This window comes from Ranitomeya variabilis, chromosome 2 (assembly GCF_051348905.1).
Source record: "Ranitomeya variabilis isolate aRanVar5 chromosome 2, aRanVar5.hap1, whole genome shotgun sequence".
NCBI lineage: Eukaryota > Metazoa > Chordata > Amphibia > Anura > Dendrobatidae > Ranitomeya > Ranitomeya variabilis.
This window is the reverse complement of record NC_135233.1, coordinates 154921118-154945201: the sequence shown is the minus strand read 5'-3', so window position 1 is coordinate 154945201 and position 24084 is coordinate 154921118. Positions and strand designations below refer to the sequence as shown.

The 24084-nt window shown below is 43.1% G+C and overlaps 1 protein-coding gene across 2 annotated transcripts in view; it reads right to left on the bottom strand.

Annotated features, from left to right (window-relative positions):
* Positions 1 to 24084, bottom strand: part of VTA1 (vesicle trafficking 1) — a 321449-nt gene that overhangs the window by 134943 nt on the left and 162422 nt on the right. For both annotated transcript variants that reach the window (XM_077283110.1, XM_077283109.1), the window contains exon 3: positions 12977 to 13104. In XM_077283110.1, coding sequence (XP_077139225.1) covers positions 12977 to 13104 — 128 coding nt within the window. The remainder of the gene's footprint in view (positions 1 to 12976; positions 13105 to 24084) is intronic.

Below are 24084 nucleotides of genomic sequence, written 5' to 3'. Positions count from 1 at the left end.
TCCATGCCCTGTTACAAGAAAACCTTTAATTATGCTACAAAGATGTAGGAGACTTTGTAAAAGCAAACAGCAGAGACAAGGCAAGAGGCAGAGACAAGGCAAACTCAGTAGCTTCTAAATGCTCCATAATTAAAGGTAAAAAATAAACAGAAAACAAATCAGTGCAGACTTTCAACTAAGTTAAATAACCACTTATTAGTTATTCTACATATGTTAAAAACCAGGCAGGAAAATAGGCTGGATGGACAAGGACCTCAAGGCCTCAGAAAGTTACCGTACATTTTTTGAAGGTCACTGCAACTTTTAGTGTTATCTGCCTAGAGACCACATTGGTGTTAAAAGGTGGCTATTTATACAGAATTGGCTTTATCCACCATTTCCTTCCCTGCTTCAATCAGCAGTTCCAGATGTGTGACCTGTAAACATGATCTCATGAAAGAGCGGTGCTTACAAGTGGAGACATTATAATGCCAGGCAAGACCACAAACCATGACACAAAATAGCCAACACTCTGGGGAGCAATAAAGAGTAACAGACAGAAGCTTTGTGAGGAGGCCATGTTTTACCGCCGTGTTACCAGACACATGTATATTAAAAAGCAGACTTTCACAAAGAAGTCTAGTGGATGAATATATTCCTTCTCAAAGAAAAGATGTTTAATAAATTTCAGCGTGAAATATAGCAATCCAATGACATCTCTTAAAACAAGCACCTCTTTGAGGGGACCAACCCTCTGCAGGTCCACATATCATTGCAATTTTAGGCATTTCTGAATTATTTGGTCTATAAGAGGGCTTCTCAAACTGTTCTACTGAGGCCTCATCAGACAAAACTAGATAATAACCAGGCCTCACCAGATAGAGCACCGTCTGTAGGGGAAGTCCAGACTAAAACTAGAAATGTTCTCAATTTTTCATATTATGTCTCAAGAACGCTGCATAACATTACAATAAGTACAAAATGAGTCACTTAAGTTGCTTATCTAAATGGTGCTGCAGCCATGGAAAGGCCTGTGCAGAATATGATCCCTTCTATGGAAACTGCCTCCCCAACAACTACCTAGCACTTCAGTGAGGCCAGCCTTACCAGTTTTGGAACCACTGGCCTAATACATCTCCAAAGACGACAAACGCTACGGTAGTCTTGCCAACAGCTTTTGAACTATGTAAAGACACTACACACCTATTACATTGGTCTGGCTGTATACATGGCACTCAGGCAGTTGTCCGTGTGTCATTATATCCATCAATATCAGAATGAATAGTGCTACAGGTTCTACCTAAAAAAATACAGTAACAAAAACAAAGACCAAGTGTGTATCTGCACCTACACATTACACGTACACTACCAGGTATGCTGGCCCATGTTTTTGGTTTTGCTTCAGTTTCTTGTACTCCATACATTTGGGGGGTAGCCCCCACTTTGGGCTGTGCACCTGTTATACATTTAGCTTTCCACATGCAGGGGTTACAGTCAGGCACAGGTCAATCTCTGCCCCCATCTATTTTGAGGCCTGCTGGCACATAGAATGGTAAGATATCCGATATGGGGATCCTCCTGATTGGGTATAAATTGTTGCGGTAAGATGACTTTCACACTTTGCTTAAAAACAACTAAATATCGTGTTTTAGACTTTTTTTTTTTTTACTTACTGCATTGTGTTCATCCTAGGTTAGATTTGTAAAAAGATATAACCTGCAGCATTGTAAAACTGTAGAATGCAAACATTTTCTGCACTACAGCAATTCATCATCATTACTAATACGGCTTCCATGACTGCAATCTAAGGCTACGTCCCCACGGTCAGTAACCGGCAGCGCTTTGGACGCAGCACATGTCCGCTCTGTCCAAAGCGCTGACGGCTTTTGAACGCAGGTGATTCCGCATGTGTTCATTGAACTGTGCGGAATTACCGCGCCCAATACATTGTACTGGTGATATTTATCTTGTGGACACTGATAGTCTCCACAAGATATAGACATGCTGCGGTCTGGAAAGACTTACCGCATATCCGTCTCCGCAGGGAAGCTGGATGCGTCCATGCATGCATAGTGGACATGGGATTTCTTGACATCCTATCTACTATTCTGTAACACCTGGCCGCTGCGGGTTGGACGCTGCGGATGTACGCAGCGTCCAATCCGCAGCATTTACTGACTGTGGGAACATACCCCAAGGCTATGTGCGCATGTTGAGTATTTGCTTGCAGAAATTTCTGCAAGGTTTCTGCATCTCTTGGAAGGAAAAACGCTGCAGAAAAAAACGTACGTTTTTGGTGTGTTTTGTTTTCACCACGTTTTTGTACAGAAATTAATGCTTTTTTGAGCTAAATAAAGATATTAAAAGAAAAAGTTTTGTGATGTCATTTCTTGGTTCAACACCACCTTTTTCATGCTGATGCAATAGTAGGGCTTTATGTCAGCAGCTATCATTGACACCTAGCTCTAGGCTTTGTAATGAAAAAATGTCAGCCTGACACCCTCATTACTAAGCCGATAACACACATAAGCACACACACAGTCACCAGCCTATTTAGGAGCACTAACGAATGAATGTACATAGGCTGTAACCAGACAGCACCTGCTAATTTTAAAGAAAAAAAAAAATTTGCGTGGGCTCCCCCGTAATTTAATAACCAGCAGAGAGAAAGCCAACGGCTGAGGGCTGATGTTAATATTCGGGGAAGGAGCCAATAGCAATATAGGTTCCCATGCTGTTAATATCAGCTCACAGATGTTCGCTAAAATTCTTTTTTGGCTAATTTACAGGGGGACCCCAGAAACAATTGACATTGGGTCCCCCCCTACAAAATCTAACCAGCAAAGACTAGGCAGACAGCTGCAGGCTGATAATAGCCTAGGAAGGGGCCATGGATATTGTCCTCTCCCAGACTAAAAACATCAGCTCTCAGTAACCTCAGAAAAGGCATATCTATAAGTTGCGCCAAATCAGGCACTTAGCCTCGCTCTTCCTACTTGTCCTGTAGTGGTGGCAATTGGGGTTCATATTTGTGGGGTTGATGTCACCTTTGAATTGTTAGGTGACATCAAGCCCACAGGTTAGTAATGGAGAGGTGTCTATAAGACACATCCATTAGTAACCCCATATTGATATTGTATGAAAAAACAGACACCCAGAATAAAGTCCTTTATTTGAAATAATGACACAGACTCCTTTAATAATCTTAATAATCCACCGACGCAGTGTCTTGCAACAAAAATAAAATAAACCACTACAATATTCCTCACCTGTCCGCCGAGAAGATAATCCATTATGTCCCACGAGGATCCTGATCACTTTGAGAGCAGTCACTTCAGTGATGTGACTGCTGTCAAAGATAGCCGGCAATACACTGACAGGAGATAGTGCTATACACTGCGGGAGCAATTGAGTTGCCATGAGAGGTCACCGGAGTTCATCAGCTCCGGTGATCTCCCTTATGGCACCACTGCTGCGTGGGAAAGTTGTGGTGCCGCAAGTGAGAGCATCGGAGCTGATGAACTCGGATGAACTTTCATGGCAGCTCAGTGATACACTGAGCGAGCAATCACCTCCTGTCAGTGTATCGCCGGCGGCCGGGTAGAGCGGTCACATCTCCCGATCGCTGTGGGACAACCGGGATTACATGGACTACGGCAGACAGTGGGTATATGTTGGTTTATTATCTTATTATTTCTAAGAGATGAGGGCATTAGGGATTGGGCGTTAGGGCGAGTATAATTTTTATTTTTATTTGAACATGTTTTTTTTTTTTTAAACTGTGAGTGCAGGCACCGGCGAGACTGTCTCCCATCAGCGGCACCTGCTGTCACTTATCAGTGACAGCGAACGTAGCCCCCTGGGGGTCACAGTCATAGCTGCGCTGACATCTGCCAGCAAGATCCCACAGCGCTCTGACCACCGCATCGGAGTTTCCCACGCTGTCACACAGATGACAGCGTGGGAAATACCATAGGAAGACGGTAAAACGCAAAACAAAAACTCAGCAAATCCACAAACATTTTTATACCTGCATTTTTGCTGCGGATTTGACTGACTCAATTCAAGTCAAAGGGTGTAGAAACTCTGCAGAAACGCAAAAAGAATGGACATGCCGCAGAAAAAAAACGCACTGCAACTACGTACAGAAATTTTCTAAGCAGGTGCACAACACTTCAGGATTGTCACTAAGCTTGCATAAAGATTCCATAGCATTTTTGACCCATTTCCATGTGGAAAAAAAGCATAAAAAATGCACTGCATGAACATTGTCTAAGGGTGCTCAAACATCTGATGCAGATCGTTCGGGCACACCAGTTTCAGCAGGGCAGGCAGATTATAGAATGTGTGGGCGGGTTGGGCTAGCCATCCCCAATAGCAGACAAGGAAAAGCGAGCATGCACGTGCACAGGAGGGCAGGTATGACTGCTATTTGTATGGGAAGCTGTAGAGTTTGTGGGAATAGATCTCCAAATATGCAACATATACATTGTCAGGGGAAAAAAACAACTGACAGTTTATTGGCCAGAATATACAGAAAATTATCCTGAGCTATGAAAAGCCTTGAAACTAAAAATGTTTAGGAATCAGCTATTAGTAAATTAACCCAATAAAAAATCCCAAGTTTTATTTTTATTAATCCAACAAATCTTTTCATGTGGTATAAAATTGGATGAGACATACAGATTGAAATAAATGTTCTTCCCCTCTATTTATAGATATTTTCTTTGACTTTATTCTGCTGATAACCTTCAGTACTGGCTTTTTCCAGTAATATTCTTCACTGTAATTTGGTTTCATAGCATTAGTGTGTATGTGACAATGTTTGGCACTTGAACACATAGCCACATAGCAGTCTATCCTTGTTATTAGAAAATACAATTAGTGTGGTGCTGCAGAAATTCCAACCACATCTCTTTTGTTATTTCTAAAAATCAGTGTGGCCATATGTCTTGGTGTGCATAGGATGCCTTTTGAGATCAAAGCCATCAGGGGCTGAAAGAGCATGCTGAACTACACTTTTGAAATAGAGTTTGGGGACTCCTAAATGGGAGGACAAATGTATTTGCACATCTCATTCCATCAGCCATAGTGGTCTGTGACAGTGGAATGGGAGTGGGAGTACCAACTCTTACCTGCCTTCGGCTGCTGCTCTTCTTTGAATTGGTCACCCCGGCTCAATGTCACATGTCAACATTGGCGTCATGCCAGGCCGACTAATCAGAAGATGACATAGGCAGGTATGAGGCGGTATTCTCGCTTCCATGCAGTGGTCACAGAGGAACATGCAAAATTGATTTGCATCAACTCCACTCTTAGTCATTGAAGGCACAATGCAGAATTTCTAAATACCTTTTTATAGTACTAGCATCATGAGCAAATGCCACATAACACTTATGTTATGTCAAGTGATGAGGTATGAAGGCAACCAAATTCAATACATTTTTAATACACGTATATAAAAATATGCAGCACATGTAAACAAATGTGACAAACCAGAAAGCAACTATACCAATAAAAGCACTGCTGGCTATGTGGTTTATGCAGCTTTTGTCAGATTAGCTATTCCCTCATGTCCACATGCATATTGACCTTGGCCAAGCATGCATGTGTTCTGAATTGAGAGAGAAGTAAGCTACCTGCTAGACAATTCTCAGGTTGTAACTTGAGTGGAAATTAATCTTCTCTTCAAAGACTGTACACAGAAGACGGAGGCTGGAAAAACACCAAGGCTACTTACCGGTAGCCGTTTTTTTCCGGAACCCATGACAGCACACCCGAGAGAGGGATTCGCCCAGTCAGGACAGGAAACCTACTGAAAATAAAAGGGCTGTACCTCTCCCTCGCTTCAGTTGGTTTACAGAGCATGAGAGTTCCCCCCCGTTAGTTCACACGCCAAACTGTCACTTTATATCAACAAAAACACACCCAACTATAGTGCACACCAAAGGAGTGAGAAGGGGGAAAGAATATACGGGGTGCTGTCATGGGTTCTGGAAAAAACTGCTATCGGTAAGTAACCTTGGTGTTTTCCCTTCACTCATGACAGCACACCTGATTTGGAAAGATGAAAACACCTTAGGGAGGGATCACCGCTTGCAGCACCCTTCTACCAAAGGTTAGATCAGTCAAGGACGACAAATTCAGTCAGTAGTGTTTAAAGAAGGTAGATGGTGAGGACCAGGTAGCGGTCTTACATATCTGATCAATCGATACCTCTGCCTTTTCTGCCCAGGAAGTAGCCACGACTCTGGTGGAGTGAGCCTTGATGCCTTCAGGAACCGAAGCGCCGCACACAGTATAGGACAAGCTAATGGCCTCCCTGATCCATCTGGCAATAATACTTTTACATACCGCGTACCCCTTTCTGCTACCCTGGAAGACTACAAATAGGGACTGATCTTTCCTCCACAGACTAGACATGGACATGTATTGTAACATGGAACTCCTCACGTCTAAAGTATGGAATTTTTCCCTCCCCTGGATTTCTAGGGTTATCACAGAATGAGGGCAATGTGATCTCCTGGCTCCTATGGAACTTAAGAACTACCTTGGGGAGATAGGCTGAACCTGGTCTTAGAGCAACCCTGTCCTCAAACACCTGCGTGTATGGGGGGCATTTAGACAGAGCGTGTTAGTCACTCACCCTACGGGCTGATGTTAATGCCACTGGTAACACCGTTTTAAGCGTGAGAAATTTTGCTGACAACTCCTTTAAGGGCTCGAATGGATTCCAAGTTCGTGTCTTTTCGGAATGATCACCGGTCTAGATCTACTAAAGGATTTAATAAAACATGACACCGACCTATTGGATGCTAGGTTGCAATTATACAAGGCACCCAAGGCCAACATCTCTACCTTGATAGTATTGGTGGTTAACCCTAGTTGCAATCCCGCCTGCAGAAATTCACGAATAGCTTCTACTGGAGCATCATCCCCCAAAGGTTGCCCTAGAAATTCCAGGAATTTCTTCCATGTTCTACCATAGATTTTTGATGTAATCGGTTTTCTACTCCAACAGGGTGGAGACTAGCCCTGGTGAGAATCCCTGACGACCCTGAAACGCCCTCTCAAATGCCATGCTGCCAGATGGAAGCCCTTCACTTGAAAGTGGCATACTTGTCTTTGGGTAAGCAGGTCCGGAATCTCTGGTAGAATCCATGGATCGGTAACCGACATCCACCTTAGGAGGGAGAACCACGGTCTCTTCGGCCAAAATGGAGCAATGAGAATTACTCTTCCCTGATCCTTTCTGATCTTTCTCACTACCGCTGGAATCATTGCTATCAGGGGAAACAGCAGGCCAGGCTGCACTTCCAAGGTATCTGAAGGGAATCTACCACAAACGAACTTTCCCTTGGATCTACCAAGCAGACATTATTCACTCCTGTTGTGTAGAGTGGAAAACAAGTTATCTATGGCCTGCCCCAAGCCTGCACTATTTGTTGGAATACTCGAGGGTTTAGAGACCATTCTCCCTGCCTCAGTTTCTTGCGACTCAGGTAGTCAGCTTTCGTGTTTTCTATACCCCTTATGTGCAGTGCCATGAGAGATAGCAGGTGTTGTTCTGCTAGCTGGAACAGGATGGTGGCTGCCCCTATTAGGGAATGGGACAGAGTTCCCCTTGGTGGTTGATATACACTACCACTGCACGATTGTCCGACATGACCTGGGTATGGCGACCCCGAAGGAAAGGGAGGAAAAAAATGTCTTAAGGCCTTTTCCACGGCCCATAGCTCCTTTACATTCGAAACCTGATCTTTTTCTAGAGAAGACCGGGTTCCCTGCACCGAAAGGGCCCTTAGATGTGTTCCCCATCACATACGACTTGCTTCTGTCGTGATCACATCCTCCACCGGCCTCAACCATTGGATCCCTGATGCCAAATACTCCCTTACAGTACACCAGATTACGCCTAAGAAAAGGTGTATTTTTCCTTCCAAATGTCCTTTCAATGATTTCTAAGCCAACAGAAACTCCCACTGTGGTTGCATTAGGTGAAATTGTGCCCAACCTACAGCCGATATACAGGATGTTAGAGATCCTAGCAGGGACATAGTCTTCCTCAGTGTCATTATGGGCTGCTGTATTGCTGCCAGTACCAAACCCATTATTTTGACTATTTTGTTCTCTGGTAGGAGAAAGAGCTGGCGCTTGGAGTCCAGAACCAATCCGAGGAAGGACTGTACTTTCTCCAGTGCTAGCCTTGACTTGAGGGTATTTACCACCCAGTCTAGTTCCTTTAAGGTCACAATCACTTATTTCACTTGATTTACACAGTGACCTTCCGACCTCTCAACTATAAGGAAGTCGTCCAGGTATGGGGTAACTACGTCCCAAGAACGAAGGAAGGACATCACCTCCGACATTACCTTGGGAAACACATTTGGAGCTATAGACAGACCGAATGGGAGGGCTGCGTACTGGCAGTGCCTGACCTGTCCCTGGACATACAGAGCTAATCTTAGGAACTAGTTGATGATCTCAATGGATTGGGATGTGGCAATAGGCATCTTTCAAGTCTATAACTGCCATGAAGCAGACCTGGGACAACATCTTTATAGCCCTGTTTACAGACTATCTTGAAGGAGTAATTCACGACTCACCGGTTGAGCTTTCTCAGGTTGACAATAGTTCTCAGAGAACCTTTCCGGCTCTTGTATCAAAAAAAGGGGGGAATAAAATCCCCTTCCTTCCTCTTCCCTCATGACTTCTAGTAGAACCTGCTTTTGCACCAGTCCCAAAACCTCCAGGGCTAGTTGTTCTCCTGGAGACTTCCTGCGGGGTGTTAATACAAAAAAAGTATTTCGGAGTGGACGGATGAAGTCTATCCGTAGGCTGTCCCTGATGAAATTCATTACCCAATGACTGAGGGAAATATTCACCCAGGCAGGGAGAAAGAGAGAGAGCGCCGTCCCTGATGAAATTCAACACCCAATGACTGGGAGAGATGTTCACCCAGGCAGGGAGAAAGAGAGAGAGCCTCCCCCTTACCTCTGACCTAATGTCATTGGGAGGGCTTTTTTGATGATGCAGAGGGACCTCTAAACATGTAACCAGACCCCTTTCTGTCTTTGAAGTCCCAGGCCTCCTCCGAAAAGAAGGTTACCTGGTCTTCCCTGGAAAACGAGGAAACCCCTTCTTTTTATCCCCTGCCTTCTTGAAGATGTCTATTGGCTTCTGACCAAAGAGAAATTGACCGTCACATGGGATGGAACAGAGTCTATTTTTTTGAAGGCAGGTCACCCGGACATCCCTTTAGCCATGAGGCACATCTAGCCGCATTAAACAGGCCTGCCGCCCTAGCTGCCAATCTCACAGAATCTGCTGAGGAGTCTGCTAGAAAGGCTCCTGCCCCTTGTACCAGAGTAATATTAACTAGGATCTCGTCCTTTGGAAACTTACTCCTCAGCTGTTCTTCTACCTGCTGCAGCCAGACCATAAGGGAGCGGGCAGTACACATCCCAGTACTCTCTGGTTTCAGACCCCTTGCGGCTGCCTCCCAGGTGTGCCTCAGGAACCCATCTGCTTTCTTGTCTAATGGGTCTCTTAGCATGCCCAAGTCCTCTAAAGGCAGGGACAATTTTTTAGAGGACCTAACCACTGCCCCATCAATCTTAGGGATTTTATCTTACCCCTCAGTCCTTTTCCTCCAAGGGGTATCTTCTTTTTGAAGACAAGGGCAGGCTACCGGACTTCTCTGACTTATTCCACTCCTTCTCTATGAAAGCTTTCACCCTAGTATTAACAGGGAAAGTGTGCTTCCTCTTTTTCTCCAGACCTCCCGAACATAACATCCTCTAAGGATTTAGGCATCTTCTCCTCCTTTAGGCCCATTGTAGACCTGACTGCCTTAACCAGTCGATCTGTGTCCTCGACCGGGAAGCATGCTCGGCCACCTACATCACTGTCCGAGAAGGAGTCGGAGGATGGGGGGGAAGGAGGGAGACGGGATTCTCAGAATCCGTGAAAAGCCCACGGCTTTTTCTGCTTCTGTTTTTAAAGGCTGATTTTAGGGAAACTTTTACTTCCACCCTGATTATGGCCCTAAGGCTTGTGGCGAAGTCAGGGGTCTCTTCCTGAATAATCTTTTGTATACAGTCAGCGCAGAGATTCTTCTGCTACTGAACTGCCAGCGGGACTTTGCAAAGGGCACATTCTTTGATATGGCACTAGCCTTCCTTGGTCTCTGGTGATTAAGCAGACAATGGACCCCATCACCACAAAGGTGACATTCTCAGAGATCACTCATCACCCGCTGTCAATCAAGGGTTACTGGAAATGGAGGCTGATAAGGGGTACGAACCACGTCCCTCCTGGATACTGAGGAGTCCTGCGACCTCTGGTCGGGACAGCTACCACTCCTCTTAGTGGCCTGATGACCAGGCATAGAGCCTGGTGAGAGCTCCTGCTGCAAGGGCTGCTGCTGCTGCTATTGTCCAGTGTGATCCTCCATAGTGAGAGCTTCGGACACGAGCATTTCCTCCGTGGTCATCCATCCATATAAGGAGGGATCCACTGCGCTCTCCGCCTCCTCCGGTGCACATTCTATGCCCCTCCCCCTTCCGCCACCCCGGCAGAACACGTCCAGATTCAACGCACCTCGGCCAGCGTTTTCGTCCTGGGCACTGCCATCTTGGGTCCAGCGCACAGCCACTGACGTCACGCGGGCGGACTCGTTACCTGGGGGCCTCACGCGCAATGCTAGCAGCACGCTCACCGGAAGCCCGGCTCTCTATGGAGCAGTAGACAGCCGGCAGTGGAGGGAGAGCGGTGCGGCAGCCGCAGAAGAGCCACTAGACCCCTGACTGCGCTGCCCCATGCCCGCCCGCCCGCACATGCATCGAGGCCCACAGGACCCACGAACGGCGTTTCCACCACCTGAAGGCCAGCATACAGACACTCTCTGCCTGCTCTTCGCCGGGACAGGTGTGGGTGAGTGGAAAAAGGAAATCTTCTAATCGCCGTTTTCAGCACTGCCCTTTTTTTTTTTTTATTAGGTTTCCTGTTTTGGCTGGGTGGATCCCTCTCTCAGGTGTGCTGTCATGGATGAAGGGGAAAAAAAGTCCTTTGTGCTCCATTACCCTAGTGCCCGGCTATTAATTTGTTGCTATGATGCAGCAGAATGGATGTACAAATAAGCATGGATAAGTATGAATCTGGACATAAAATCCCTATAGTGCTCTGTCAGCAAGGAGATTTACCATATTTATTTTCCTGTCCCAGCCCTGCTCCTCGGTTGAATGAGGTATGCATGTTCATGACAGTGCACACACGTCTTGGGCTGTGTTTCTTCAGACTGCAAGCTACAACAACAAACAAGAACAAGCGTATGCACAGAAATAGGGATCACCACAAAATAGCTAATGGTAGAAAAAGTCTTTATTCAAGGAACACACTGACCTTGAGAAAGACGCCGTGTGCGTCGATACGCGTGGGTCTTTCACCCACACAGCTTTGCTGATTCTGACATGCCTGTTGATTGAGGATCGTTTCCCAGAGGGTTACATTAGGGCTGGGTAAGTCATTCGGGACTACTTGGTAGGTTATAGGTTACTAGGGATTTGGTGTTATATTCCCACCAGTTATCAATACGTGTGGCGTACCAGTGCCTATCCAATTGCCCAACATTTTGGCAAAGTAACCCTTATGGTGTACTCATGTACAGGGGACACATTGTCAGATTCAGTTGCGATTTATGTTAAATGGTATTAGAGGATATGTATTAGCTGTGTGAGGTGTACAGTTTCTGCAGCATTTATCTGTTAATTGGTTGGACCCATTATTTCGAATTGTGTTTTTAGATGTTTTTAATTGTCTTTGTGTACGTTGTTCCTTGAATAAAGACTTTTTCTACCATTAGCTATTTTGTGGTGATACCTATTTCTGTGCATACGCTTGTTCTTGTTTGTTGTTATTGCCTATTGGTATGCACATGGTGATCCCCTTTCTGTATGAAGATTTGGATGGTGCCCGCTCAATAAAGTATTTATAAAAATCTTCAGACTGCAAGCTGTCTCAACAGGATGAGCTGCAGTTTGAAATATGTGATGGGTTATTTTAATCAATTTTTTTTAGACCCCCTCTAACAATAGATAGGAGAAGCTTTACAATTTATTTTGGTAAATCAGTGAAAATCACAAATGAAACCATGAACTGACGCACTGATCAAACATGGATGAAAAGTGGATAAAGAATACTGATAAAATTCAAATCATTATTTATGTGAAAAATCACATATGTCTGAATGAGGCATGTGTATTTAAGTGTTTATATACTGCTCCTCTGTCAGTTGAGACATGTGTCAAGTTGTGTTTCTTCACACTGCAAACGATACTGAAACATAACTAGGAAAGGCTGCAGTTTGAAATATTTGACAGGGGGCAGGCTGGATTGAAAAGGGTTGTATACAATTCTATAGTTACGTTAACATTTTATTTATAAAACATGGAGTATTTTAAATAAAAAAACCTGTAGAAAAAAATAGAATTGCTGTTTTTTCTATTCACTCCACAAAAAGTTAATCAAGGATTTTCAATTAATTATATCTCAAAAAGCTAATTACAAAAAGTACAAATCTTCCTGCAAAAATCAAGCATCTAAATAGCCATATTACTGGAAAAATTAAAAAGTTATAGTTTTTGAATATGGCTGATGGTAAAAAAAATTGCTTGGTTATGAAGGCCCAAAGTACTGTCATCTGACCTTTATAAGGTTAATGTGTAGGGAGAATATCACAAATAGTTAACATTCACATGATTGTGTGACAGTCTGCTGTCCGTTTTTGTCAAGTTTCATGGATCTATTCACAAACCAGTGAGAAACAAGGATTCATATGCGAGAAATTCAAAGTCGTTCCCATTTAGTTCCGTGTTTCCAGATTGAAATTGGCCATTCAAGTCTATGGGGATCTCATCTTATCACTGCCATACCGTGCGTTTTATTTTTCTGGAGCAATTAAGAAAATGAATAAATTACGGTATATGCAGTTACTTACTTGTGAAATCTTCCAGCTCGATCCTCATTGTCTGCATACAGGAACATTTTTAATGCATAATTCTCCACATGGGCACTGCCAACAATTTCCTGAGTTATGGAGTCACAGTCGCCAAGTTGCTTCTTTTGCTGTAGGAAGATATGGAAAAATGCTTTTAACAGTAGCATTTCAGTGCTTCTATGCAAAAAACAAGAGAGAAAAATAACTTTTACTACTTACCATTACATTATTTAAAGATAAAGCTCTAAAAATCTAACATTTGTATCAGTAGATTTCTGCAGTTTCACAACTACAGCAAAATTGATTATCCAATAAAGAAATGGCAGCACTCCAAATTAAATAGGTGAAAAATTATGATGACCCTTTAGTCAAACATCTACAACTGAAAAAAAAAAAAAAATCATAGACTGTTGTTGTACATGAAGATACTTACTTGTTTAGTGCCGCTGCATGCATCAACAAATATGCAGCATTACTTGGCAATAACGTAACACAGTCACACCGAGTCTTCCAGAACGATAAATGATTTTTGTAGCTGCTCTCTGGCTTATAAAAAGGGGTTTTGACTTGAATATAAATTCTATGAGATTCACAAATTACAATGTTATGTCCTGCAAATTCACTTACTGCGGGGCAAGTAGGAGGAGACATAAAAAAAATAATAAAAAAACAAAAACTCAAAATTCACTTCTAAGCGCATTTTTTACGTCCTGCCTCATATTGAGATAAGAAAACAACAAAACAATGACCCAGATACTATTCTTAAGGCTCCTGCAACATCTTAAAGAGGACCTATCACTTGCTCAGGACCACTGAGTTAAAATACATTGCAATCATCCATGAGCTCCCCTGACTCTGCTGCTCTTTTCCTTTTTCTTCTCTGCTACACCATTGCAGAGATATTCACATTTGTTGCTTTTGAAGCACACCATGTGAAATCTCTGCTTGCTCAATAGGGTGTTTTCTTCACATTCGTCTCTGGGGGAATGCAGCATCACCTCTCCCTCTCAGAAGCTGCTAGAGCTGGCAGGAAAGGATATAAGCGATCCCCCCCACCCCCTATAAAAGTTTGAAGAAACATCCTGTTGAACTGCAAGCAGAGATTTCACACACTGCACTCCAAAAGTAATAAATGTGCATATCTAATTTAATTAATAAAGGTAAAAACTGACTGGGCAGACACCATAGAACAGGAATGAGCACCAAAAATCAACACGACCAATCCATCCTCTCCGTAGCTTCATGTGTTGGGGAAATTTGTGGGGACCACACATTGCAAAATTGGTGTGTTCATTCAACTTTGCTTATGGGCACATTTAAAACAAAAATGCAAATCCTTCAGAAGCAATTTGGTGATCGTACCCAGCTTAATCAGATGATGTTCCAATACTTGCAAGTCTGGAATCACACATCATGCCCACCAAATTTGACACCATATGTGCCTATGGGGCTGTTGAGTTAGCTCATGAGACCGATACCTGCAGTCTGTCTGTGCATCATGGACCATAATAAATAGAATGATACACTCCTCAACATTAAAACTGCAAAACCAAGAAGGAAAAGTCATGGAATTGTGGAAATCACAGGATGGACAGACATGTTAATGATATGCAAATGATGAAAAAATGGAAACAAAATTTTGTTGAAATCATCTTGATTCACTCAGTATAGAGTATAATGAGTGCTACGTGCAGATATACACATCCAGGCCTTGGCTGCTATCAGTGAGGTTATTTATTGATGTCTGAAGAATGTTCTGCCACCGAATGCACTTTGGTGTACAAATCTTTCAGATCCGCTGCTGACAGATCCTTTTCAAGTGTCGACCCATGATGTTCCAGATGTCTGACTTGTCTCAATGGGAGACAAGTCCTGAGACTCTAAGTCATGGCAGCACGTTCAGCCTATGCACAGTAGCATGACCAGCATGCAGTCTGGTTGAAAAACAGCTCCTAGGATACTTAGACATTTTCTCATGATGGCATCTTCATGGCATTGCCCAAGTGGTCTCCAGATCAATATGTGGATATCATTGAATCTAAGACAAAAGCGTGACTCATCACTGGAGAGGATAGACCTCCACTGCTTTTGAGAGCTGTGGAATGAGGTTACTGCATCACTTGTAGCTGAACATCAAACTCAAAGCCTAATGTCATGCAAATACCTTCTGATGGTTTGTGAAGACACTGTTTGGCACATTAGGCTTGGTATGTAAGGTCTAATTTCTCTTGCAGTGCAGAGTGGATCACTAGGCACTATTCTTTGTATCTGACATCATCAAGTAAAAAATGCCACAAAGAGGCCTTCACGAGGGAAAGTCACACTGGTCCTACTCCCGTGATAAATGTGTAGGGTAGAATATAGGCAGCCACACCCCTCTAGTTTTCATTCCAAGTACAATAACAAAAATGCGTTACATTAATTTGATTGTGAAAACAGTGGTACGGCCATTTCTTCAGGGTCCCATGAGCTTTTTCAACACAACGCCAAGCTGCATTTTGCTTGTTATTTGCTACTGTGAGCAGCCTACATGGCCTATACATGCTACCATGGCCGGCAGCATCTCAGGTCGAGCACATCTGAGACGTTGGTCAACAATTTCAAAAGGGAGCTGCCAGCAGCCAATTGTGAGGATTTGTGTGGTGAAAATGCATTCACTGTGTCGGAATATTTCCCAGACAAACATTAAAGAGAACCAGTCAGAAGGATTTAGCACTATAAACTAAAGATATGGCCATAATGGCGCTATTACACTGATTAAATGAATCCCTTTGGTGAAGGAATCTGATCAGTGGTTCGTGGGATGGGCCTAGGGGGGTTGGGTAGTCTTCTACTCCGGCCCTCCCTTCTGACTCCTGTGTTCCTACAGGTCACTGGTTCTTCAGCAGTCTGCCTCTGTTTCGAAAATGTGCATTGCCTCCATCGGCGTTGGTGGCAAGTGAGCAGTATGAGTCCACAGTCTTCAATAAAAAGGCGCAGGGGACGGAGCATGTAAAGATCGAGATCTCTGCTCACTGACTTCTTCAATCGACAGATCTGCACATGTGCTGCCTCCATCGTCATTTTATTAACGACCATAAGACTGGTTGTGGAATCACACTGTGCACATGCCGCCCATGTCAATGATGGTGGCGCAAAATTTCAAAATGGAGGCAGGTTGCTGAAGAATCAGTGACCTGTAGAAACACAGGAGGCAGCCGAAGGGGCCGGAGCAGTAGAAGACCTAACCCCCCAGGCCCGTCCCGATGCACATAAGATGTCATTAGAAGAAAAATGATTACTTCACCATAAGGTATCAATTTAATCAGCGCAATAACGCTACGGTGGCCGTACCTTTAGCTCATAAATCCTGCTGATAGGTTCTCTTTAATAATGTGATTGTCAGCAGTCAAAATGTGCATGTACATATATTTATGTGCACTGCGCTCTTCCTTTGTACTGAATAAATTAAGAGGTTTAGAAAATGTGGTTTCTATTTTTTCATCATTAGCATATCAATAACATTTATTGTTCTTGTGATTTTCACAATTACACAAGGTTTTCGTGATGTTGCAAGTTCAATGTTGAGCAGTGTAAAAAGCAAGCTTTTGTGAACTACCTTATATACTGAATTCTAACCAAAAGTGGAACGTCAATTTAGCTACAAATTAATGAGAACACACACGAAGTCTACTGAAGTGATAACAGAATAGCTTGCAGGAAGCATGTAACCAACAGTTAACGTTGTGCATAAGTTTCATACATTTGTCTTCCATCAATTTAGTTGAGTAACAAGTACAGTATCAAACGGACACTTCAGTAACATGTAATAACGGCACTGCATTAAATACAGGCTTATCCCCACGTCCTTTCTTCTTTGAGATGAAAATGGGTGAACTGCTCTGACCGGTTTAGTAACCCAAAGATTAAATAGACTGCTGTTTCAGTAATTGAAAGACTTCTTTTTAAAAGATGCGGTCTCAGACTATAAGAGGCCTCGGATTTCCTAATAAAACAAGATAAAAAAAGCAAATAACAGCAGCCCAGTTACAACAGGTGGACTTAGAGCGCATAAATGGGCTTACTGTTCGCCACAGAGGAAATCTCCAGTTATTCCGCAGAAAACAAAAAACAGGATTATCGCACATCACACTGGCCTTCAGTCTTTACACTGCCAAGAGACTTTAAAAGGGGGCTTTCAGTAATGGATGGCTCATGTTTTTCTAGTGCGTTTACATGAGCAAAAATTCATCTTGGAGACTAGACATATACTATATTAAAAGCTTTGGCACCTCTTTCCATAAAACACACAGATGGATGGCCAAATTGGCCTGCTGGAGAGTTTCACCTAAAGGTAAACACCGGGTGACTACTCCGTACTGCAGAGCGAGCGGCGGACACAATATGGCCTCTTCATATGTTCCTCTGTTTACAAGACATCCCTGGGTCATGGGGTGGCTCAGCAATATATAGTGCCCTGCTCAAATACAAGCGCTATAAGGCCATGAACACAATTAGCCATGTTGGATTACTACTATACAAGAAAAGCTTGCAGCACACCCCCATGTGGACATCCAGGATGTGATAGTACAGATGCTATACTGAGGGGGGGTTAATGAATATACCAATTATTATTATTAGTTTTTTTTCAATGGCGAGAAAATGCCACAAAAGTATTAGGGGTCATTCGGAGTCAGTCTCTCTCGTATGAGGTGTGGTCTGTATTTTTCACAGCACTCGTACTTGTGCTGGTCTATGGGTAGTTGACATGTCTGATTCTTTTTTCCTCAAACCATGCGGTCTGCATAAAATCGCAGACTTGTCCAATATTGAGCGTTGGATTAAATTCACCAATGCAACTAGGTCTGCAAAAAAAAAAAAAAAAAATCAAACATCACATGGAGGTACTTTATGTGCTATTGTTTTTAAAAAAAAATTTTTTTTACAGATGGTTTGATAGGAGAAGATTTAGAAACCATCATTCTTTTTCTTATGTCAGCTGAGAAAAGCTGTTGAAACTCTGACCAAATGCTGATGGTAAAAACGGACACCCTGACTAAACTGATGACACTCTGGCGAAACGCAGACTGTTTTTTAATATCTGATAAAAAAAACACTGACATCTGAATGAGCCCTTAGGAGTAAAGCAGATGCTAGGCCCTAGAAAATGAGGGACTCTGGCTGGGCTGCCAGAGTCGTAGTCATAGTACAGTATGTATATATAAGTGTATAGTATAATATATATAGTATATGTTTATACCATATAATGCAATACCATAATGGCAGACTCATAGCTAGCCATCGGCACCCCACAACCATGCTGCCGGGGGTTGATGGACAGTGATACTGCACGTCCCTCCAGGATGCGAGCTGTAAGTGCCGTTCTCAGAGATTGACAGAGCTTAGTATGTAGAGAGTATTAAAGCTGTAACCATGCCCCGGCACTGACTGACAGCCGGCTCTGTACTGATGTGCAGGGGCATGCTTACAGCCACCTATCAATATGTACTGAGCAGAGACAGAGGCACTGACTTCACGTCTTCAAAGACTGAAAGCCAGTGGCTCCTGGGAGAAATTAAGTTAATCTCCTCCCAATATCTGTGCTTTTAGTGCAGCAGCTGCATGGCTTCAGAATTATATTAACCTGTAGAATAACCTCATATCTTGAGATTAATAATGTTATTGAATATGATTTGTTCCCTTTAAAGGCGTTAGGAGCTGTGCAAAGAGCTCGGCTCCACTTGCTGCCATTCGAGCTGAATAACACAGCCATCAGCAAGTTCAACTCTTGAGCCTGAAATAAAGACAAGAACCCGACATTGAATAAACCAGTTTGTCCCATGTCTGGAAAGGATTAAAAAAAATCTTGTCCCATATTGACATCTAACATCAAGAAAATTATTAATAAGACAACTGATAAGTCAGAAGTGTATTGCTGTTCACAAATATTAATCTATTAATCGGAAGCATTGCATTCCTTTCAATGAAAGACTAGGACTACATATAAATCATTGCAACATTGTATCTTACACCAGTCTGGGGTCACACTGCAACTGGAGATTCTCATAAACTGGTTTATATTTTAGCGGTAAGTCACATGTGACTTTACCCTTTTAGTCCTCAGTGATTTACATCTGACTTGAATTTGACATGTCTGTGATTTGGCTGCTTTTTATAGCCTAATCCCAGCTCTAAAATAGCTGCACAAATATACATTTGGGTTGGGATACTGAGGGTCTAGTGACAGTGATCTGTGTGAATGTATTTTAAGCATGCCATAGGCACACTACAATAAGAGTGCGTCAATATAAACTCTTGTTAAAAAGAGGAAATATGGATTATAAGACATGAAAAGTGGCAGTAGGTGAATCTATGAGACTTGCCTAAAATATAAGACATTAGCAAATCAGATGATGTCTCCAGATTACAGGGACACGAGGTCAACTTTCACTTTAACAAAAAGAGCAAAATTTGGTGAGATATTCTTCTCTGGGATGTAACACCTGACGGGAGAGCAGATTCTATAAACCATCGCAATGGCAAAGGAAAGCCTTATGGCTCAGATGAGGCCAAATTCAGCCCATTTCACCTTTTTTTGTGCAGTCGCTGGTCCACAGAGTACAACTGGAGAATTGATTCACCAATTTTTCTTATACATTCTCCAAAAAAGAATCACAAGCATGGTGAACTAACTCTACAACGCATCCGAATGAGCTGTGAAATGTAAACACAAAAATGTTTCCTCTCAACCACCAGGAGACTAAACGTTACTTCATACAGATGCTCTATTTATGAGACATGTAAATAAGATCTCCCTTTATACTGTATGAAGTCAGGCTAATACAGGATGAAACAGCCGAGTCTAAAAGATTCACCTGAAAAAGAAGCTGCTTATAAAGAACTAGATGGTGGCCCGATTCTAACACATCGGGTATTCTAGAATATGCATGTTCACGTAGTATATTGCACAGCCCACGTAGTATGCTGCCCAGCCACGTAGTATATAGCCCAGCCACATAGTATATAGCCCAGCCACATAGTATATAGCCCAGCCACGTAGTATATTGCAGTGACGTATATTGCCCAGCGACGTAGTATATAGCCCAGCGACGTAGTATATAGCCCAGCCACGTAGTATATAGCCCAGCCACGTAGTATATAGCCCAGCCACGTAGTATATAGCCCAGCCACGTAGTATATAGCCCAGCCACGTAGTATATAGCCCAGCCACGTAATATATAGCCCAGCCACGTAGTATATAGCCCAGCCACGTAGTATATAGCCCAGCCACGTAGTATATAGCCCAGCCACGTAGTATATAGCCCAGCCACGTAGTATATAGCCCAGCCACGTAGTATATAGCCCAGCCACGTAGTATATAGCCCAGCCACGTAGTATATTGCCCAGTGACCTAGTATACAGCACAGAGGCACGTAGTATATTGCCCAGCCACGTAGTATGTTGCCAAGTGACGTAGTATACAGCACAGAGCCACGTACTATATTGCCCAGTGAAGTAGTATATTGTACAGCGACGTAGTATATTGCCCAGCCATGTAGTATATTGCCCAGTGACGTATTTTGCCCAGCCATGTAGTATATTGCCCAGTGACGTAGTATTTTGCCCGGCCATGTAGTACATTGCCCAGTGACGTAGTATATTGCCCAGCCATGTAGTATATTGCCCAGTGACGTAGTATATTGCCCAGTGACGTAGTATATTGCCCAGTGACGTAGTATACAGCACAGAGCCACGTAGTATATTGCACAGCGATGTAGTATAGAGCACAGAGCCACGTAGTATATTGCCCAGCCACGTAGTATATTGCCCAGCTATGTAGTATATTGCCCAGCTACGTAGTATATTGCCCAGCTACGTATGTCACAGGTTAAAAAATAAAAAATAAACATACTCACCTTCCGATCCGAGGGCCCATTGTAGTTCTAACATACTCACCATACTTGTAGTTCTGTCGCCTGTGCGCGGTTCAGGCGGCAGCTTCCGGGCCCAGGGTGTGATGACGTCGCGGTCACATGACCGTGACGTCATGGCAGGTCCTTCTGCCATACGATCCTTGCTACCGGAACTTGCCGCTTGCACAGAGCGGTTACCGGAGGGTGGCGAGCAACGGGAAAGGCAGCGGAAGGTGAGTATATAATGATTTTTTATTTCTGTTTATTATTTTTAACATAAGATCCTTTTACTATTGACGCTGCATAGGCAGCCTCAATAGTAAAAACTTGGTCACACAGGATTATTAGCGGCGGTAACGGAGTGAGTTACCTGCGGCATAACGCGGTCCGTTACCGCTGGCATTAACCCTGTGTGAGCCGTGACTGCGGGGAGTATGGAGCGGCCACCCGGCACTGACTGCAGGGGAGTAGGGAGGGACTAATCGGACTGTGCCCGTCGCTGATTGGTCGCGGCAGCCATGACAGGCAGCTGGTGAGACCAATCAGTGAATGAATAACCGTTACGGAAGTTGAGGACAGACAGACGGAAGTACCCCTTAGACAATTATATATATAGATGAATCTAGACAAGGAAACCGCTGCTTACAAAGGGTCAATCTGAGTCTATCACTATACTGAAACAACAGCAATTACAGCATCATTAGAGTGCCAATAACTACTAGTTGTGTGAAAGTGTTTGCCCCTTCCCGATTTCCTATTCTTTTGCAGGTTTGTCACACTTGCATGTTACAGATCAAAAAATGAAGGTCTTGGTTATTAAAGGGAAAAAAAATCCAAACCTACAGGGCCATGTGTGAAAGAGTGATTGCTGCCCCCCTTACCGACATTGGGCATAATAGTACGCCGATGTAGGTATCCTTTCCTTTGATGTGGGCTCCAGCGGCGAGCCCACATCTTTCCTGGGACATGTCAGCAGTGTTGAACAGCTGACATGTGCACGCAATAGTCACAGCTGGAATCACGATCCACCTGCGGCTATTAACTAGTTAATGAGAAAGAAAATAATTAAGATCTACCAGTCTGGAAAAGGTTATAAAGCCATTTCTAAAGCTTTGGGACTCCAGCGAACCACTGTGAGAGCAATTATCCACAAATGGCGAAAACATGGAACAATGGTGAACCTTCACAGGAGTGGCTGGCCAACTAAAATTACCCCTACAGCGCAGCGAAGACTCATCTAGGAGGTCACAAAAGACCCCTCAACAACATCCAAAGAACTGCAAGCCTCACTTGACTCAGCTAAGGTCAGTGTACATGACTCCACCATAAGAAAGAGACTGGGCAAAAATGGCCTGCAAGGCAGAGTTTCAACACGAAAACCAATGCTGAGCAATAACAACATAAAGACTAGCCTCAGCTTTGCCAGAAAACGTCTTGATGATCTCCAAAACCTTTGGGAGAATACTCTGTGGACTGACGAGACAAAAGTTGAACTTTGTGGAAGGTGTATGTCCCATTACATTTGGTGTAAGAGTAACACAGCATTTCAGAAAAGGAAAATCATACCAACAGTAGAATTTTGTAGATTGTAAGCTTGCAAGCAGGGTCCCCCACTCCTAATGTAACTTTATAAACTGTAGTGTCTGTATATGTCCCTGTTTAATTGTAAGATGGTGCGGAATATGTTGGCGCTATATAAAATAAAATTATTATTTAACAGTAAAATTTAGTGGTGGTAGTGTGGTGGTCTGAAGCGGTTTTGCTTCTTCAGGACCTGGAAGACTTGCTGTGGTAAATGGAACCATGAATTCTGCTGTCTACCATAAAATCCTGAAGGAGAATGTCTGACCATCTGTTCATGAACTGAAGCTGAAGCGCACGGGTTATGCAGTGGGACAATGATCCAAAACACACCAACTCTGAATGGCCTAACTACTTGAGGACCTTTGACGTAATCTGCATGTCATGGTCGCCTGGTAGTTACAGACCTTGGAAGTATGAATACGTCCAGGCGATTCTGCATGCGTGATCGCCGACGGGGGTCAGCTGATTCTGACAGCTGACTTCCTGCACTCAGTGACCTCGCACCGTTCCTGCACTGAGTGATGGGAGTCAGTTGTCAGAATCAGCTGACACCCAGCAACCCTCTCCCTCTTCACTCTGAAAAATTTTTAAAAAATTGTGAAAATATTCATCTTAAAAATCAAAATAAAAAAAAAATATTGCACTGATAAATTTCTATTTTTATGTTATAAAAAAAAAAAAAAAAAAGTGCACATTTGGTATCGCTGCTTCCTGGACAACCTGCTCCATAAAACTGTTCCACTAGATAACCCCTTTAGTAAACACCATAAAAAAAATAAACGGGGCAAAAAACTATGCTTTTTCATCATATCGCTGAACAAAAAGTGGAATGAAATGTAATCAAAAAGACAAATGTAAATAAAAATGATATTGCTGACATCATCATCTTGTCCTGTAAAAAACAATCCGCCGTATAGCTCCATCATATATTTATATAAATGTGGTATTGCTGTAATCGTACTGACCCAAAGAATAAAGCGGACTTATCAATTTTATTGTACATGGAATGGCATAAAATAAAAATCCTGAATTGCTGTTTTTTGTTGATTCTGCCTCCCAAAAATCGGAATAGAAAGCGATCAAAAAACGTTGTGACCGAAAACTGTAATAATAAAAACATGAACTTATCCCACAATAAAACAAGCAGTCACATGACTGCTGGCAGGAATACTGAAAAATTATAGCTGTCAAAATATGGCGATGCAATAAAAGCATTTTTTTTTTTTTGGTGTGCAACAGCAACTAAACGTAAAATCCCAATATAAATCTCATATCACTGTAATCGCACGGACCCAAAGAATAAAGTGCCTAATCACTTATACCGCATAAGGAGTGGCGAAAAAATAAATAGAACCAATTCTTCACCTGCTGTTGATTTTTTATTCTGCCTCCTAAAGATGGCAATAAGGCTCGGCCTACATTTATCCTACGCCGAGCGCTTACACCGGAGTTTCCGTGTAAATCTCTGAAATATGTGATTCAGACGGAACTCCCGGCAGAAGGTTTCCTGTAATGAGCCAGATGGAGACACTGTGGATGCCATCTGGCCTATGATCTGGCTTTGTACGTCATTGTAGGAAGGCATAAAAGCGCAGTTTGCCAGTTTTGTGCACCAATGAAAAGAAGGACACC